Below are 20,851 nucleotides of genomic sequence, written 5' to 3' on the forward strand. Positions count from 1 at the left end.
AAAAATGACATGCATAATGTATTAATAAAGGAAGATATATTTATATAGAGCCCTATAACTGACATACATGTACAACTGTACAGTATTCCTCTTTATACGCGAGTACTTAATTCCGCGTTTCCACTGTTCTGCATCAAATCACAAAAATATAAGATTAGGGAAAACCAAAATTCTATCATTGTTTTAATAAATGCAAGATTGTAGAATTCGCAAGAGTTGGTATTTGATATTAATTGCTTGCGTTTAATAAGGAATCTACAATTATATCAAACAATTGATGGTTCATAAGGTAGCCTTAAAGGATAACTGCAAAAAAGTAAATACTAGTGTATCAACAAGTATCAACGAATATACTCTATTATCGCTCGGTCACGCCGAAAATCGACTTAAATGTTCTTATGCTTGATTACTCGGTATAAATTTAAGAATAAAAAGAGCTCCGCTCTCGCCCCATGCGGAATTCACTGACCATGTATAAACCATATTAGGTCAAACTACAATCCATGTAACTAAACTAATACCCACCGTTACGTCCTCTCGGAATCGGTACACCCCGTTGACGTTTTTGAGGTCTTTTTCCAGTCCCAGCCCGTCCACGAATAGGCTCTCCTTCAGGAAGGACATGATGGCTCTCAGGATGAAGGCGATGAATAGGTTAATGTGTAATGTGTTACTTTTAGACGACAGTTTTCTACAATAAAACAACGACTTAATGTCAGACGACACGTTACGCAAGCATCTGCTTTGTATCTCCTCGTAATAAAGAGTTCCAATAAAAATAATCCGGGATTTCATCCCTTTCTATGAATTTCTTCGATTGGAGAAAAATTTGTAATTTGTTTATGTAAAAAGTCGCAGTAAAACTAAAAAAGTTATATAAAAGTGAGAAACGTATAGTCTGACCTTCAGCTACACTTTACACCTTAAGGATGACCTTCGCTCAAGTTTTTTCAAAATCAGGTTAAAAAAAGTTCAACCTCATTAGAAGATAAACAACCACAAATTTTAAATATGTATTGAAACAGAAGAAATATATTAAACGTTTCATCTTTTTTAGACCAGTATCTTCATATAAGTAAAGTTTCAGTGGGATGGAAGATGTCGTTTTGCAATATTTTAGTCAGTAAACTATCGAATACATTTTGAAATGACTGGCTGACACGCGATCAAAATCATTTGATAAATAATAAAATCAATTCCAAATAGCATATCTAACCAAACAAATATATTAATCTTTTACCACATATAAGCTTACCACCAACATCAGTGATAATAGACAAATGATAGTTTAGACTGCCTGTTAATCTGATTCATTTTATCAAAAATATGTCAATTTTATATAACTTTTAGAGAAAATTAAAAAAGTTGGAACTATACAATTCAATATGTAACCTCAGAAAAAATAAATACTTTTATTTACCATTACCACATACAATTTTGAAAGACATTATATCTGAAGAATGAAACAATAAATGTTTGTCTCTCAAACATTATCAATGGTGCACGATGTACAAAATAATACAATTATTTACAAAATTTAATGTACATGAGCAAGATCAAGTTAGGAAGAGTAGAAAAATTCTAAATAGACCGAGCCAGTTTTTCTTTAACAAATAATCATATGGACAAGTTTTTCACTAAATCAATATTTATGATATTTTTAGATTTCCAAATTCATATTAGATTTTATAACATTTGCTGAGAATTTTCCATCAATTAACTTGCTGCGGACGACAGAAAATGCCTGAATATGGAGATGCCACATACATCTTGAAACAAAAATAAAATCTTTAAACAAGTGGCTTCTAATGGAAATTTAGAGCGCGAACGGTTTGGTATTTTTTGGAAACATTATTTTGTTTACGTTGATTTTAGAGTAATGAGATTTTTTTGTGTGTGTCACCGCTTTACATAACTTGTCATTTTTAATGGAGACCTTACCACAAATCTACATCAAAATTACACCGAGAGCAGCGACCTCATATTTCTCAGACGTTGAACGTGTAAAGCAAGATATGATAGTTTGACAGTGGTACATTACATGATAGCTGGTCAACAAATTAACTAAGACATCTGAGTCTGCCTAAAAATATTTGGCCTTAATTAAGGAATAAGGAATCACTTCGGTCGGGGCGTGGTCAAATCCAATAAAGTCCGAAGGGCTTAATGATAGACTGATTTGACCACGCTCCGACCGAAATTATCACCTCATAATATTCAAAGGATGATTCTTATTACTTATATTTATATTATTTCCAATTTTTACAGTTTAAAACATTTAAAAATCACTATTTTTTACGTGTAGCACATGCTGTGTATTACTACGCGGCGCAGCCAATACCGCGATTCAGTAATGCTACATGTAGAAGACACGCCCATTTTTTATGTCGTTTAGCTTTTTATGAAATTATTGGGTTATAGGCTACAAAATTAATTCATAACGTTACATGTATCATAGCCGAAGACAGTTGAAAATGTAGATCTATATTCTGCAATCAGTAAAGGAAAATCCAAGTGTTTTAGCTTTAAATTTTACTAATATCTTCATAGAGAGATTTTTTTTCTCAAGGAGATAAGTTTACTCTTAGAATGGTATCGGAAATCCTGCCCTGCTAATGCTAAACGCAATGCTATTTCAAAACGTTCAGTTGTAATCAGCATTATCGACATTAATTATAAGGTTGTTTTCATAGAAATATAGCTGTTACAACACTGATTGAACTGATTGTGATAATTCAAGACAGTTTTAGCTGACTATAAAAATTATCATCAAAAATCCTAACAAATAATTCATATGTGATAGTGTTAATGTCGTTAAATAATAAAATTATTACATTTAAGTGTACACATAATTGCAACTGCGAGTACTGGTTTAAGTGAGTAAAATTTTGCTTTCTTTAGATCCTTCAAAATTCTAAAAAAATATATATATAATGACATGATTTGATCTGTTTTTTGGATGATTTTAATTTTTATTGTTTATGAAATAAGATATATCAAAAGGTGTAAAGACTTGTTTGAACATCTTACGAGATTTTCACTTTACAAAAAGATCGCATAATCAAACTGGTAACTTAAAAATTAAAAAAGAGCCACAATTCATACATTGGAAAAAATATATAATTTTTGCAAGCTGTAGGCTACGCACTTAAAAAACTGTCGCTTTATAATGACGTTAGTCGAGGATCTCACAAAATGGATATTAGTGAGATACAAGAAAGACTCTGATCAATGACATTAGGATTGAGTCTGACAAGTGAGATACAGACGAGATATAAGATTGAGATACAGACAAGAGATATATAAAGGAGTCCAGTTTCAGTTACCTGCAGCACAGCATGATGAAGACAGCCACCACGAGGGAACATAGCGACACCCCGTACCCGATGTTATATATCAGCCTGATACGAACCAGATGGTCCTGTAACAAATAACATAATTCAGTTGAACACCGATCTGCCGTACCCGATAATATATAAAAGCTGGTCAAACTGTACCCGATGTTATATAAAAGCTGGATACACTATGCCCTATGAAATATAATACTTGTTACACCGTACCCGATGTTATAATAAGCTTGTTACACTGTAATGATTTTATAAAAAAGCTGGACACTCCGTACCCGATGTTATATATAAGCTGGCTACACTGTACCCGATGTTATATTAAAGCTGGATACTCCGCACCCGAGGTTATATAAAAGTAGGTTAAACTGTACCCCATGTTATTTAAAAGCTGGTTACTCCGCACCCGATGTTATATAAAAGCTGGTTATACTGTACTTGATGTTATAGTTAAGCATGTTTCATTGACCTGATGTTATATAAAAGCGGTTGCACTGTATACGATGTCATATAAAGCTGGTTTAACTGTATTTGATATCATATAAAAGTCGGATACACCGTACCCGAGGCTATATAAAACCCGGATGCGAACTAGATGGTTCTTTAACAAACATCATAGTACAGTGAAACATGGTTACAGCCACACCGAACCCGATTAAACCAGAATAGTCATGCAACGATAACTGATATCGTTTGATATAGTTGTCATGTAATAAATTTTGAATTTACCGGGTGGCAGTAAATACAAAATTGACAACAAGACATAGTAATCATTAATACAGCGACACGCTGTTCCCGATGTTATACTGTTGCAACCAGATGTGAACCAAACAGTTACACGCTTTGTGCAAAATATCATAATCCAGTAAAAAAAACGACTCTGGCGAAACGTCAAAAACAAATCTAAACTTAGAACGAATTCAACTTATTTCCTATAGCAATTATTAAAGCATAGTACTTGTATAAAATTAAGAAAAATAATTTTATACTATGCTTTTTTAAAGCTTTTTTGTATTTTTGTCCCTTTAAGGAACCAATCTCAGAGCAATCAAGCACTACAAGTACCGCTGTCAGAGTCATCTTTTTAGTTTTCGAACTTTTGCTCTAACTAACCTGCGTCTCCGGTGAGAATGTGAGTTGTTTGTTGTTTTTGATGCAGTCTCCAAAGTCTGTCCAGCTGACATTCCGTCCTGGCGGAATGAACCAAGTTCCGTTCTCCGTACAGTGTCGTTTCGCGTGTCCTGAAATATTTTCATATTCTCATAAACGTTATATATTTAAATGTGTCTGATTCATTTAATTAACCATTGTACATTACATCCGCTGATCTACAGGGCCCGGACACCCCTGGAAATTCAGACTAATAACATTCGGTGAAGTTGCCAAAATGAGGCATTATACTCTTTCTCGGCATATCCTACCCCCCTTTCTCCTAACCACTCCCGGAAAATTGGAACAATTTCTATTCCCGCCACTGTATCATTACCTCTAGTTTGAGCTTAAAAGTAATTTCACGATCAAATGTTTTACGAGTCGCGCATGCGTGTTGAGCACCTACCGTCGGTTTGTAGACCCTGGATATAGGTCGGACATCTTTGCGTTGCCACAGTACCGGCTGCCGTGGCCTCCCAACACATGATGTTATCCCAGACGGGCTCACAGTACAGACCTGCGGACAGAAAAGTAAATCCGCTTGAATATCGGTTGAATCCACATCAACATGATTTGACAATGAAATGATTATCTCACTAAATATATTGCAAATGTAGATGCATATATATATATAAATATATATATATATATATATATATATATATATATATATATATATATATATATATATATATATATATATATATATATATATATATATATATATATATACAGCAAAACTCGGTTATAACAAAGTCACTGGGACCAAAGAAATTACTTCGTTGTATCCGTAATTCGTTATAACCGTATAAGAAATTCATTAAATTTACATAGCTGGGGATCCAAGATGACTTCGCTATATCCGTAAATTCGCAATATCCGTGTTCGTACTAAACGAGTTTTACTGTATATATATATATGCACAGATCATATTTACTCCACTAGATGATTGACTTACATGACTGTACGTATATTTCCCCCACTTCAATATCAGTTGAATCTATGCATACAGTATTTACAATTACGGAAAATTAATTCCACTGGAATACCGCTCGAATCTGCAGGTACATCATTTGATCCGAAAATACTATATTTGACTGTATATGAATCTATATGTGCAGAATCTAATCATAGATTATTTACTTTCTTATATTCATTAATTGAGATAAATTTACCTCAAAATATTTTTTATTACAATTGACTAATGGTGGAATTTTCATGCAGTTTTTGATTACATAATTATGAAGTACATCTTGATAAAAACAGATTTACCTAACAGTATAATAGTTGATCGGAAATTATTGATTCCATTTGAATATTGATGAAATATGTTTCTGGTCCCAGTGCTTTAGAAGCAAATTTTGACTTGAGAATTAACATTTTCTTGAATGTTAATTGAATTGTTTCTACCATCATGATTATGATATTGTCTTTTGATCCAAATATACTAGTATCAAGACAAACTGGGCATCAATAAAAAATCGTAATATATTAAAACAAATCTTTAATAGGTGCACAACTTTGATTCAGATTGACCCCCCTTCCCACTTTGATGTCGACTTCCTTAATCATTAGTTGGATGTAGGGTTAGTGATAAGTAGTACATCGCTAACTTACTGTATTTAATATGTATATATATACACAAGTTCACGTGTTTAACCTATGAGATTTATATGTCTCTTGGAGTAGATGAAATTGGAGAAGAATTTCTGAGACTGCTGCAAAGATAAACTCATTGCTGACATGTCTATAGAAAATTTTAGAATCAAATATTTACACAAATCTGTTAAGCAAGACGAAAAATCGACAATTATGAAAAAAAATTAAAAATGGTTACATACAGGTTTATGGCAAGAGAAAAATAATGAATTTAAATAGATCGATCCGATATACGTTCATTACCTAAACACGGATGGAATTTTAAAAATGAGAACCAACTGCACTGATCCTGTACAGAAGCTGAATCAAATTATAAAAACCAATACATGCTTGTTTCTTGTTCATCTTATTGTGTGTATGATAAATATACATCACAATTCTCTCTTCCAAAGTATGCAGGAAATTCAATTTTGTATGAATTTATGTACAATCAAAATGTAAATTGGGTGTGTGTTATTGCTTAAATTAGAAATGGTACAAATGTATATTATAAATTCAATTTGTACTCTTAAAGTACACAGGGCGCACGTGTACTCGCTAGGCACACGTGTAAGTATGCTGGTTTGTTTGTTTGTTTGGATTTTTGGTGGTGTTGTTTTGGGTTTTTTTTGCGAGAATGCCAACATGCCCGGAAGTTATTTACACCGGCATGTCACATTAAGAAGGATCTGCCAAAAGTTTCAAATTAAATATGACATTTTGGACCATAAACAAGTTCTTTGTAGAGAAAATATTCAAATGTTGTTGTTAAAGAATTTTAACATTATCCTGTTTCTTTGCACAGAACTCGAAAAGAGGTAGATGTAAGTATAGTCTTAAAATAGTGATCACCGTCAAGCCCTCCTAAGTTTAAATCAAATGTCTGCATTTTTATCATTAGTAAAAAAAAGAGTCCACATTTATCATGCGCTACCAATGACGCCCCCTTCCCACTCCAAATGAAAAAAATAAGATAATACCCCCCCCCCCCCCCACCCTAATAAAGAACCGAGAATAAAACCCCAATTCCCTCGGGAGTTCTATTATCGATTAAAGGACATCGTTTCAAAAATTCTATAACTGGTATAAGTTAGACTCTGGACTTTCAACAAAAAAAACAACGGTACTTACGAAAATACTGTTCACTAAGAGCACATAGACGTAAGGAGTAAATTGGCTGAAATCCGCCATCCATCGCGTGCAGTTATAAAAAAAAAAACACTCAAAGGATGTCAAAAAAACGAGAATGAAATTTTGGTAAAAAACTCGGATATAAAACAAATTCCAGGGGCGCATCTGGGTCCAAGTGAGGGATACAAACATCGATCGGTGTAAGCCTCTTAAAAAGTAAGCCCACTCATGTCTGAATCGCAGCAACGAGTGACTCTGTGGATGCTTGATTAGTCGCGGTTCAAAGTTTTATATGGAGAAAGATTATTATATTCACCACAAATTAATTTGCCGCCGTTTTTAGTTTGTGTTTGTTAAATCTTGTCCCCCATTCTATAACGTTGTCACTGTAACAGTGTGTTGTGTGTTAATTAATGGAATATCATTTCAATTAGAGTGCATGGCTTAATGAGGCGAGGGTAACGTTCTGATGGTTGCTTATCTAATGCATGCCTGAAATATACTATGAACCCAAATATATGCAGACCTGAATCGTTTATTCTAAATTAGTTTGTAAACCATTTGTAAAAAAAAATAATAATAAAACTGTCTTGCTGTCCTGAATTTTTTTTCAAAATGTCAACTGTAGTTTTTTATCATTAAAATGAATTAATGAAAAGTAATGAGAAATAATTTTTCGCGAATTTGTGGGATGTCGTTTGAAATATTCCTTAAAATACACCCCCCCCCCCAAAAAAAAAAAATTAAAACCCTGGGTTTTTTTTTTTTATTTTTTTTTTTTATATAAACCCAATGTGACAGAAAAGGGGGCATCTCGTCGATTTTAAAACTTTAACTAAATATTTCGAAAAGAAAAATGAAAAAGAAAATGATTAAAGGTGGTCTATCGACCTTTCTGTCGTTCAGTTACAATACATATTATTGTTTTCCCTCGGATTAAAATGTCACACTTTCATTGGTTTCAATATGACACGTGACTGCCGAATATATTTCTCTGTCCGTCCGTTGAGAATATTAATAATCCGCAATATGGTCGACGCTTCGAAATTCATCTCGACATTTCATTATATTAATAGTTTTTCTTATATATAAAGCGTTCAGAATGTTCTTAAAATATTTGTAGTAGTTGTCCTTTGAAAATACTTTAAAATTGGAGTAGTTGCCCTTTTAACTGACGCCACGTTGTGTCTGAAACAAAATAAAATAGTAGCGACAAGTTTTTCCTAAACCCCTGAGAAGGAAAGGCGAAAACGTTAAAAGTTGAATATAGCGAAAAAAAAGTGAACAAAGGCGCATCAATGATTTTCTAAGATAATTTGAAAGGTGAGAATTAGAATTTTGAAAAGATCGACTTTGATAAATTGTAGGAGATGTACGGCAACTTTTACACGCCGGGATTTTGAAGATCATCGCTTATTATGGAAAAAAAATCTCAAGTGATGAGAATTATCAACCCAATATATTTCCGCACTCAATCAGTTCGTTACCTAATAACTAGTAATAATATCTAAAACACGGTTGTTACAATTCTTTGAAGTACCATTGAGGAGAAAAACACTAGTAGTCTGAGAGCCATTCATTAGAATGTTGGTGTCACAATTGTTCTCACGACAAATCGTACTTACTCTCAATCTACTGTTCATTTCGTCCCCGAATTTGTTTTAAATATTTGGCAATTAGTATAAAAAGCTCCTTTAACATAATTTGTCAATGCTGTTAGCGTATTGTCGATTCCATCGACAAACAAAAAGATTCTACAAGCTCTGGAGGAAACTCTTCCAAACCGGAAGTGTTCATGATATCCGGAGCAAAGGTCAAATTATCGGGTACCAATCAGAGGTCAAGGTCGCTACATCGTTTTAACTACTTGCATGTAGGATGAAAATCAGTCACCCAAAAGGCATGACAAACGTAATTGTTTATTTCATATGATCAATAGTTTATACCTAATATTGGGTGAACACATAAAACTTTGGTTCAGTGTATGGTTTTTTTCATCTTACACAGGGCAATGATCGGATTGTACATTAATTATCAGTGATATATATATGTACATATATAAAACTGTGCAGACTACACAGCAGTGTAATTAATGGCTTCCTTAATAAAGTCGTATACAGATTCCAGCACCATCTGCTTCTCTCTCAGTCATTAATTCACAACATTAATTTCAAGTGTCTGTGTGTATTTAACTTGCTGTCAGAATTACAGCTTTCGCGCCAATTTCCATAAATTTACTGAATTAACCCCCCCCCCCCCCCCCCCCCGTCATATACACGAACGATATTCTTTTCATAACGTAAAACTTTTTTTTTCTTTCTTGACATTCCTTTCTTCCCTTCTACAGAGATCTTTTGGTGCATTTATACTTCAGTTGACGAGCCATGCTAGGCACGTAATCTGCAATATCTCATTATTCCTTCTTTTTAATGAAAATGCGTGTAGTTATGAAAAAAAAATCTAAAATTAAAATCTCATTCATTTATATGAAGACAATAAGAGTTTTTTTTTTTCATTTGTTCTCAAAAGTAATTGATTAAAGTAGCCGCTAACCAGATTTTAAAAATAGCAAAGTTATATTCATATTGCGAGCATCAATATATGCAAAACTGTAAAATTATGGATTAGTTATGGTTGCGCAATTACGCCCGTGTTACGTCGAATTTTAATATCACGGAAGTAGGAACATCTAATATGGAATAAATTAAGGTGGAATTTTTTAAAATGAGACATATCAGTAGTCACATATTATGCATGTTATATAATTTAAGGTACATGGAACATAATTTTTCTACGTTATTAAGGTTATTGCATTCTTTTACTTCTATTAGAGGAACCGTTGTACAAATGTACAAATATCGCTGTTACTATTCAGGTCTTTATGGTCACTTACCATTATTAGTGGAACCGTTGAACACGAAACTTTTTATCACCTTCCTACAATTGGTTGCCGCCTCTTCTAACTTCTCCATTTGCTCGTATTTCCTTCTCGAAGTCTTAAAAAACAATAAACATTCACATGAAAACCAATAAGCAAGCACTGTATATTATATTTTTTTTCTTCGAATTATCCTTAACCGTTACATTAGGGTAGCAAAAAATATGGTTAACACATACATCCGTTAAATAGTTGAACACACGGAGCGGTTTCCAATGTACATCCATATCCATTTTGAGTTTACTATCAGTGAGAATTTTCCTTCCTAATAATTTATATAAAGCTCAATCAATGCAGGCGTACACCGGCACTGTTAAAATATTGTATAATGACCGCACTGATTCTGAGAGACCAACACAAGTACATTGTATGTCAAAACAGTAACACGTGGAAAATAAATCATGCCGGAATCTTCGGCCTTTTGTAATGTGAACACACAAAGACCGGAATATGATTACTATTCCTGCATTAAAAAGGTCATGAAAATATGCAGTGACCCCGAATTTTATTACGTAGAACGAAAAAAGTGGGCGCTTAAGATGCAGATGCGGCAGGAATCTGAGCGCACAAGGAGAGTGAAATTTTCATCGATTAACTTTGCACAATTTTCGAATTATAATCGTTTTAAATTTGTTGTTGTCGGACATGGAATGGGTAGAAAAATGTTTGAAACCATTTTATGCCTTAAACATAGCAATTCGACGCAACTGATGGACAATCCTACTTATTTATGGCTGATTATATATAATTTTGTTGTCTCTGGGTCTTCTCTCCACTTTGAAACGTGTTTAAAATGAAAATAATAATGAAGTTTAATGATACTAATGCAACTTGAACGGGTGCGATGTATCATAATTTTCCTCGTTTCAATATATCTAATTACGGCGAAGTTCTCCATGATTTTTTAGATAGTGTCTTCTGTCTTTGAAAATAATAATTGAGAAGACGTCATTTAAATCGTCCGGTCTTGGGGGGCGGAAGGGGGGGGGGGGGTAGGTGGATGTGGATGAAAGCGAAGTTTATAATTTCTTTTGAAAACTTTCTGCATTGCATAACTGAATACGAAGGATTCTTTATGATATATCCAGACCTTCATAATATAATATAGATTAGATGTACTTTTAAGTTACATAATTTTCATTAAATCGCCCACCACTGTGTACCGTTGATCCCTCGGGATTCGCACTGATGATCGATTTATATGACTTATGAATCATATTTTCACTCTTTTATTATCAGCGTACAGTATGAACTAGTGCTCTAAGTAAAAAAAAATTGCCCAAAAATAAATTTACGAAAACTTAAAATGTATTATCTGATTTTTACGCAATCGCTGCTCTTTGCCTGTCTGTCATGCTGTGAGCGTGTCTTTGCGCGTTAACTCTGTGGAACAAATCAACTTCATTAACCATTCGAATTCAATATTCAGCAATTCAAACATGCAGCTACATAGATGGTTGAAAATAATTGTTTCTTTACTATAACTTACAAAAGAAAATCTCAGGGAACAGATACATATGCCTTTAAAACGTTGCCTCAGGTCAGGTACGCATGAAACGAGAATTTAGATTGTGGATAGTTAAAAGCAAGGTATACGTTTTGAAATTCGTTATTTTGTAAACAAAGCTTAGGTCTTGTTATTGTTTACCTATGTATTTTCAATCAAATTTTGCTTTCTTTAGTTGATAATATTACATATGCATTTATGAACGCATTGAATCAGTTCACCTTGTTTGCCATATTGTAAACAAATGGCAATTTCTTCATTTTAAATTATTTGTAGACAAATATAAGACTCAAGCATTGTTCACATAACAATGATTTCTTGCCTTTGTATCTTGTTGTAACTTGCAATTGACATTTAAGATTTAGATTTTTGTCAATCATTCAAAATGCACAAGTAAACTAATTTAATCATGAAAAATAACAAATAAAATGTTGATCTCAAATCGTGTCTAGGTGTCTTATGACAAACACTCGATATTTATCGATAAAAATTTGTTTTTTATATCGCCCGCAAAGCGGTAATGCGCTGAGTTTATATCTTGCGAGGTTCGAACCTGTATTCCTACTATTTTTGACTAAAACCAAAGTGACGCTTTCCTCGACTATAGGAAGCAAGTACTTGAAAAAGCATAATAAATCACTAAAAAGTAAAGTAAAAGGGCAAAAATAAAAACATTACACATGTCATAGGTGGTAAGGGACAAGCGTAATTAAAATACGTAATTAAATTGCAGTGACGCAATTTCACAACAATTTTTTACACTTATGTAATCATATTGTAGTGACGTAATTTTACAACAACTTTTTACACTTACGTTTCTTGAAACGACACAACCTTTTTTTCAACTAGCAGACGCAATCCAAGTCCTCATTGTCGGTAATTAAGGGTTACTACGTGCTCTATGTGTGCTTGGCAACAGGGAAAAGTTTTTGATAGACTGATACCAAAAGCGGTCTGTATTCTAGGCAGAGTTAATCAGGTCTATACATAGAGATGGGTCATTCCTGATGGTTGTAGGTGGAATTCGTATTTAATCAACAAACCAAAGACAAAAATACATTGATATATTCCGTTTGAAAAATACTTGATACCAAATTTTGCTTTTTTTGAGTTATTCATTAGATAGAACACAGGTTTGGCGGAGGTTTGCACAATTTCCTCTACTAGCGAAGAAAACGAGGAAATGATAATTTGTCATCAAAGAACAATATTCCGTGCTTACAGACGCTAATACATGCTTTATAGTGCTGCAAAATATCAGGTTATTAATTAACCAATTTCTCTGAGAATGAGATGTTCAGTTAACGGTCATGGTTTAGCAGCGACATCCTACTCTAATAAAATCAAATTTCCGGAATCAAAGCTTGCCGGGGGAACCCTCGAAGATACCTGTTTTTATCTTTTTGCACGACAGATGGTGTTTGCCAACGTATCATTTATAATCAAAGATATGATGCTCGTTGCATCAATTAATTTACTCAAGCGACCGGTCTAGCGGCCCATATAGTAAAGCTACAAAACAGCGCGTATGACTGTGGTTTTTTGGGCTAATTGAAAGAATCAAAGTCTGTGATACCTTACTACCTTATATATAAAACGACCGATAAAAGGACATTTTTAATTCTATCCACATATCTTCATTTTGAAATCCTGGCAATTCCAGATAAGACGGCTCTAAAAAAAACAATCTTCCTTTCCGTTATTGACAGATAAAAAAAAAACTTCTCTTTTTAGAAGCAGTTAGTTATATTCAAATCGATTAAGAACGTAAAAAAAGAATTTTTAATTTAGGCTTTGCTAATTCACGACCGAAATATTTAACCCTGTTTATTTTTAGGAATTATTTCATGAGTCCTGTGTCGGTAAATGCTAATCAAAGTCACCTTTTTATGGTTAAACTTCAAATAAGGTACAGTTTCTTTTAATCTGTGCTCTAAAATTCAAAAGTTCTTTAAATCTCATGAAAATACACATATAACATTTTGAACATGTGTGTGTATGGAAAGTAATACACTTTTATCTTGTTTCAAAAAATAATTATAACTTCAACATTTTGGCATATTTCTAAGATTTGGTCAAAAGTGATGACAAATGGCACATTTTTTTTTATTATTTTAAGAGAAAAATGTGTCCGCAGCCGTCGCCCACAACGAAATAAACTTATTTTTATGTAATATCACATGATCAAGTTATTATGCGAGTTTCATCGTGGACCGTTTCAAAGTTCAGTGTTTGTGACGTCATAATTAACCTTGTGAAAGCCTAATCAGCCGAATTCTGATTGTACAGGTATTCTCGTGTAAATAAACGTTACATTTCAATTTATTGTGATATTTTTAAAAATCACTCTAAAACACGGCAAAATATTACTGAAACTGTACCTAGTTTTCCCCGTGTATAAATAGTATCTGGTGCACGGAGTTAAAAAAAATGTATCCGTATGTCAGGTTTTACATTAATGACTTGTCGAAGAGTGCTTCATTTATCAAAGACTGCTTTTTCATCGTGAAATTAATTCAACCATAACGACAAGCAAGGTCTGTAGGATTGATTGGCAATGTTAGTAGGATCGACAGACAATGTCAGTAGGATTGACAATGTAAATGGGATAGACAGACAATGTCTGTAGGATCGACAGACAATATAAGTAGTATAGACAGATATTGTCAGCAGGATTGACAATGTAAATGGGATAGACAGACAATGTCTGTAGGATCGACAGACAATATAAGTAGTATAGAAAGATATTGTCAGCAGGATTGACAATGTAAGTTGGATTTACAGACAATGTTAGTAGGATCGACAGACAATGTCAGTAGGAATGACAATGTAAATGGGATAGACAGACAATGTCTGTAGGATCGACAGACAATATAAGTAGTATAGAAAGATATTGTCAGCAGGTTTGACAATGTAAGTTGGATTTACAGACAATGTTAGTAGGATCGACAGACAATGTCAGTAGGAATGACAATGTAAATGGGATAGACAGACAATGTCTGTAGGATTGACAGACAATATAAGTAGTATAGACAGATATTGTCAGCAGGATTGACAATGTAAGTTGGATTTACAGACAATGTTAGTAGGATTGACAATGTCAGTAGGATTGACAATGTCAGTAGGATCGACAGTCAATGTCAGTAGGATCGACAGACAAAATTAGTAGCATAGACAGATATTGTCAGTAGGATCGACAGAAAATGTCAGTCGGATAGACAGTCAATTTTAGTCGGATTGCAGGTCAATATCAGTAGGATTGACAATTAATGGCAGTAGGAAAGAAAATGTCAGTAAGACAGAAAATGTCAGTACGATTGATACAATGTCAGTAGGATCGACAACGTCAGAAGAATCGACAGACATCTTCAGTAGGATCAGTAGATTAAATATGGGAATTATGAATCATTCAATTAATGTGATACTTCTTTTACGAGGTAATTGTAATCAACTATTTTGGGTAGGTGATTTTTGTTGTTGTTTTTTTTTCAAATATAATCGAATCGGGATTTTGCACTTGAAACAAAATCACGTAATTCGAAATAAAAGTTCAATTAAAATTGGGTTAAATTTGGGACAAAGTTAATGTATTTTGAAAAAGAAATCAAAGTGCGTTGATATGGTCAATATTCAGGCACTTTGAAATAGTTTTTCAAAATACGTTGGTTCTGTTCAAAATTTAACACACTTTGATTTTTTTTTTCAAAATGCGTAATCTATATTTTTCATTCGGCGTTTTCATGTCGTGAATAGAATCAAACTCAATTAAATTGATTGATATTGTTTAATGTAGATGTAAAATTTTTGTTGGCTTACGCTGACATTACAACTCCACACCACCCTTTTTAAAAAGATTACGAAATAATCAAACTTTAAACTAAATTAATGGGGTTTCATTAATGGCCACAATGGCTGAGCTGCAGCGTGTACATTTTAGCCAGGAGCAATCTGATATCCACGCACAATACGAATTGGTTTTAACACTGCTTACTGAGTTGTCATCCTTGGTTGCATTCTGTTAAGTAAGTTTGAAAATGCTTACATATACATGTATATTGCTATGCCATGCTACTAAACATCTTAATATACTGGTAAATCGTTTTGACACCTAGTTTTCGTAAACAAATATATCCTCATAAAAAAGCAAATACCGGCTGAATTAGTTAGAAAGGCAAATGATCAACAATAAATAAGAGATACAAAAATGCAGTACATGTAGTAAAATGGCATATTATACTCTGTAGCCCCCCCCCCCTCCCCCCCCCCCCTTTTTTTCATTAGAAGAGAGAGTTTGTACCGAACGACACCACTAGAAATAAAAATATTTCCTTGAAATATGAAAAACAAAATATCGATACCTACAATAATTCTAGAATTGATTTAAGAGCTATTTTTGACTGCGGAAGAAGAAACATCAAAGGTGTGTGCAGTGTGTCTGCCGCGGAAGCGCGTAAATTGGTTTGAATAGGAGGTATTAAAACAAACATATTATTCTCTTTCTTTGGTATACATCAAAGACATCGGCCCAAGAACAGAAGGTGCATCCTGCGCGTTTATGTCTAAAGGTACACTCGTAAATAAAAATAACCATGCAGTATTTAATGTAAAGACGGAACTTTTTTGAGTTGAGATTGAGGTGAAGAGGGTGGGGGTGTGAAGGGTGCACTCGTAATCAAATGTACCCCTCCTACATTTAATGTAATTAGGAAACGTTCGCACATAAACACTTAAGATATAAAAGAGAGAGAGAGAGAGAGAGAGAGAGAGAGAGAGAGAGAGAGAGAGAGAGAGAGAGAGAGAGAGAGAGTATGGCTCTGTGTGGAAGCGGAAGAAGTAAGCTCTAGAACAACAATATCGGAAATGCACCGAGTGCACTCAGCAGCTGAGGCCGTACCGACCGGAGATGACTTGTACATACACTATAGTTATCGCTCTTAGCTCGGTCCTCACACATCAATCAAGTAAACTGATGTCTCTAGTCTGGTGGAACAGCTGGGGTCACTTTTAGATTCTAGTTTCAAAGAACGAAGAGGCAAACTGACATGTATCCTTTATTTTCGTTAGTACATTTATCTCCAATGATAGCTATTACATGTACATGTAGTTAGTGTGAGATTGTTTGTATCGAAGTCATCTGTAAATAAATAAGGAATGAAATATGAAGGAAAATTATATTAAATTGAGGGACGTCTCGTGTGTCCTTAAATGAATTCCTGTATCTTTTATTTTTGAATTGACAGCTTTTTTAGAATAGCGCCAGTGCTCAAAACCATGTTTCTATGACATAAAATTGAGTTCGTGTACTGCATGAATGTCTTTAACACAAAAATTTAGTTCATTACTTATTGATTAATGAGGAATATTCCGTCGCAAAAGAGATCTTTAATTAGTCTTTACCTACATGCAAAATAAAGACAAAAGTGACACATCACGCGCTAAATGTGTGAAAATAGTACTTCGTTGCCATAATTACGAAAAATGGTTTTTCTGCATACCATACTACGGTATTCTGAAAAATCATTCAAATTGGGGGGGGGGGGGGGGGGGGGGTTCGCGGGGTTTTGCCTATTCGTTGGAATGTTATTTCGTGAATTTCATGCGTTGGTTTTCAGTTTCGTTAAGAAAAGTAACTCCTTCAAAAATTATTTCGTCGAGGATCTAAATTCGTGGCCGGGGAGAGCTACCTTTGAAACCAAGAAAATCGAGCCACCATGATTTCTAATGATTCCATAGAAGATTGATGATAAAACGATGTTGGTGAATCGACGAAATATTTGGTAGATCTATATTTCCATCAACAAATTTTTCAATTTATATTATAAATCAGTTTTGCAAACGAACACATGTATATATAACAATATATGTATTTTATTGCAAGAACTTAATGCTCAATTTTATATATGTCTCTCAGGCACGTAGCATCGTTTTTGAAATGGGGGGGGGAGGGGCAGACTCATCCAAAAAATGGTCCCATAAAAGTGTGTGTGTGGGGGGGGGGGGGGGGCAACTCCATGTTAATTCAATTTTTGTATGTAAATTTAAGAAATATCTTTGCTGCGCAAAAAAAAAGGGGGGGGGGCATGCCCCCCCCCCCGCCCCTCCCGCCGATTCTACGTGCCTGTCTCTATATGTATCGTTATTCAGGAGTACATATGTATTACTATTTGGGAGATGCACAGAATCTGACATGGGATTTCCGGTTTCAATGAGTTATGGGAAATTTTCCCCTGATCACATCAATGAGTTGTGACTCCAACGTTACTATTAATCAGTTCAGAATTCGACAGTTCTATCACAGTATGAGCTTGGTCAGATACCTGTGTGTACGGTATATACGTCAAGGTGATAGGGGTGAAAAATGGGAAATTCCTGACCACACGTACGCCGTGGCTTCAAACGTCTTCTTCACGACTGAAGGGTAATCGAGAAACAGTCAAAATGGCAGTGAAGCAGAAAGAAACAGGTGCTACATTATAAACTACAGATAAATACAATACACAGCTGGGGGCTGATTTATATGTATATTATTAAGAAGATTGTTTTGTTTTTAATTTCCATAAAACTGTATATTTTACTTTATTGTTTGTTAAACATTTTGTAACATGTATCATAAGATAATTTTGTCAAAACAGCACATTGTAAACAGCTGCTTATCAATTATATACAACGCACAGAGGAGGGTACTGATTGACATTGAAGTTGAATGGTCTGAATATTTTTACAATATGAATGCGAGTTATTTTCGCGCTGTGTTATTTTCGCCCTTCTACAGTTGCAAATCGTTTCGCCCAGTCTTAAATTCACAATCAAAAAATAGAGATTTTCTTTCTAACTAACACAGTTTTATGAAAATTGTTTTGAATATAAATTTGCCCGCTGACGAGGGCCAAAGGGGGAAAGTTAAACCGGGGGGGGGGGTGGGGGGGGGGTGAATATTTCCCTGTATACAGTATATATTTTCCTGGTTATATTAATGAATTTGTTTCGAAATTTACAATGTAGGAAATAAATATTTTTCTTCTCAAAAATGTTGAATTGTTAACAGTACAGGTATGAATATTATAACAACAGTTCTAGATACATGCGCAACAAAGGAAAGGTTTGTATAAAAAATAAAGGATATGGTACTTATGAAGCATCAACAGTGTAATTGTTACATTAAAAGTTTAAAACTAATCAATTTTTAACCTACCTGTAACAGTTAAATTAAATATTGATAAGTTTTAAACTTTTAATGTAACATAACAACTCGTGTATTAATCACTTTGCTGTGCAGCTTATATAACAGAAGAATACAAGACAACTATTTTCGTAATAAGGTTTTCAAATTCTTTTCATCATCACTTTTTTGCAAAAAATGAGAAAATGAAAACAAACTTAGAAACAGCCCTGACCTCTGACCTTCTCTATCTTGCTGCAACCAGTGTGAGAACTGTTGATATAAATGCATGCACCTCAATATGTTTTTTCTGCAATGAATAACACGCTCAGAGTAATAAGCACGTTATCAGCTTTGCATTGGCATTTTTATCGGCCTACAATTACGATCTATGATGAGATCTATAAATATATCAAAGCGTCTTTTTTCCCTCCGCTAAATTATGCAATAGCAAGCACATACATGTAGCTTTTGTAATGTAATCGGGCTTGTCATATTCAATATAGTGTAAACGTTATCAGCAAACCGAAAAATTTATGCATTCAATCAAAATGACGATACCACTTTCGACAGCGACCAGTGCTTTAATTCAAGGTTTTTGACACAATTGTTGAACTCAAACAGTTTTAGGTGCAAACAGGCATCCCAGGTAATTATGGGAGGTACATTGATTATATTTTGCTGAATCTTCTATTCAGTGCAAGTGAAGGTCTACAATTTAACCAACAGGTCGACCTCATATTTTTAAAAATGATTTGTTTAGCTATAACCTTTTATTAAGGACAGAAACATATATTTATTGTCAATTAAAATCCTATATCTTTATAAAGAGCTCTTCTTTTTAAAGAGATTTAAATAGTCTAAAAAAAATGGCCGCGACCATCCAGCCCTCCTAAACGCCGTTGACAATTTGTTTACGATTAGTGCACGGTAGCGAGTTAGATGGGATATGATAAATATTTTTTTCTTTACTTAGAATTCCGTCAGGTGGGAGCAAGGTGTAGTTCTCTAACATAAAAAGCATCCCTTTATCTAGAACCTATGCATCTTCAAGTTTTCATTCAATTCATATTACTGTAAAAAGTATTTGTCGTTGTAATTGTATAACTAGTAATTACTGTGCATTAAGAAGTTGTCTCATTTGTAAACATTTGTGGGGATATATGTAGTGGAGGGCGAATCTTATCATCTCATGGTCATGTTGATATTTAAATGCATATTGTTAACAAATAAATGTAGCGAAAGCAAAAAATGTTAATCGTAGCATTAAAGAAAAGCAACGATTTCTTTATAAATTAGAATTAGATGAATAACATTTTCTTTTTTCCTCGACGTCTATCATTATGCGCTTCCTTTTCTTATTAATCCACTAGAGTGCATCCTTAACAAAGATTGGTACAAACATTTGTTATAAATAATAAGTAGAAGTTTCCAGCACGTCGGGGAAGAATCCATTACAGATCAAAAGAGCATGAATTAAAAATAAGCGAAAGTATGCGTGACCCGAATAATTTGTCAGAGGACAAAAACAACAACACCCAAACAGATAGAGCATGTAATGATACATGTAAAGATCAAGTTATCTGATGGGAAAGGCAAGATAAGGTGTTGGTTAATGAAACTCGTCTGGAATTAATTAAAGCACTACCCTTTAATGACAAAGTTGGACAAGAAAACAAACAACTTTTTCTCCAATTTTTTGTAAATGTCATTAGGGTTGTTAGGGTTACAGAGACTGTGAGGTCAATCGTTGATCTGCTCAACACAATCAATCTCAAATTCAACAAAAAAATGTCAATAATCACATATTGGAAAACTTAACTTAAAATTCAACTTCTTATACATTTTCAATAAAATTCAACATCAAGTAATTCGATGTTTCATTAAAATGGTTTTCCTCTCTTTGAATTGCATCATACCGTTTTCTACCATTAATTCATGTAACACCGTCTTGCCATAATGACCACTCATATACATAATTA

At 33.9% G+C, this 20,851-nt stretch overlaps 1 protein-coding gene across 4 annotated transcripts in view; it reads right to left on the reverse strand.

Annotated features, from left to right (window-relative positions):
* Positions 1–20,851, reverse strand: part of LOC128162552 (parathyroid hormone/parathyroid hormone-related peptide receptor-like) — a 68,504-nt gene that overhangs the window by 14,172 nt on the left and 33,481 nt on the right. For 3 of the 4 annotated variants that reach the window (XM_052825790.1, XM_052825794.1, XM_052825793.1), the window contains exons 2-6: positions 10,159–10,261; positions 4,903–5,013; positions 4,458–4,585; positions 3,327–3,421; positions 526–691 (exon numbers count right to left, since the gene is read on the reverse strand). In XM_052825790.1, the coding sequence (XP_052681750.1) occupies positions 526–691; positions 3,327–3,421; positions 4,458–4,585; positions 4,903–5,013; positions 10,159–10,261 (603 nt within the window). Of the gene's footprint in view, positions 1–525; positions 692–3,326; positions 3,422–4,457; positions 4,586–4,902; positions 5,014–10,158; positions 10,262–10,382; positions 10,528–20,851 lie in introns of those variants that run through there. The other variant, XM_052825791.1, reaches the window with a different exon arrangement.

Source organism: Crassostrea angulata, chromosome 9 (genome assembly GCF_025612915.1).
Source record: "Crassostrea angulata isolate pt1a10 chromosome 9, ASM2561291v2, whole genome shotgun sequence".
NCBI lineage: Eukaryota > Metazoa > Mollusca > Bivalvia > Ostreida > Ostreidae > Magallana > Magallana angulata.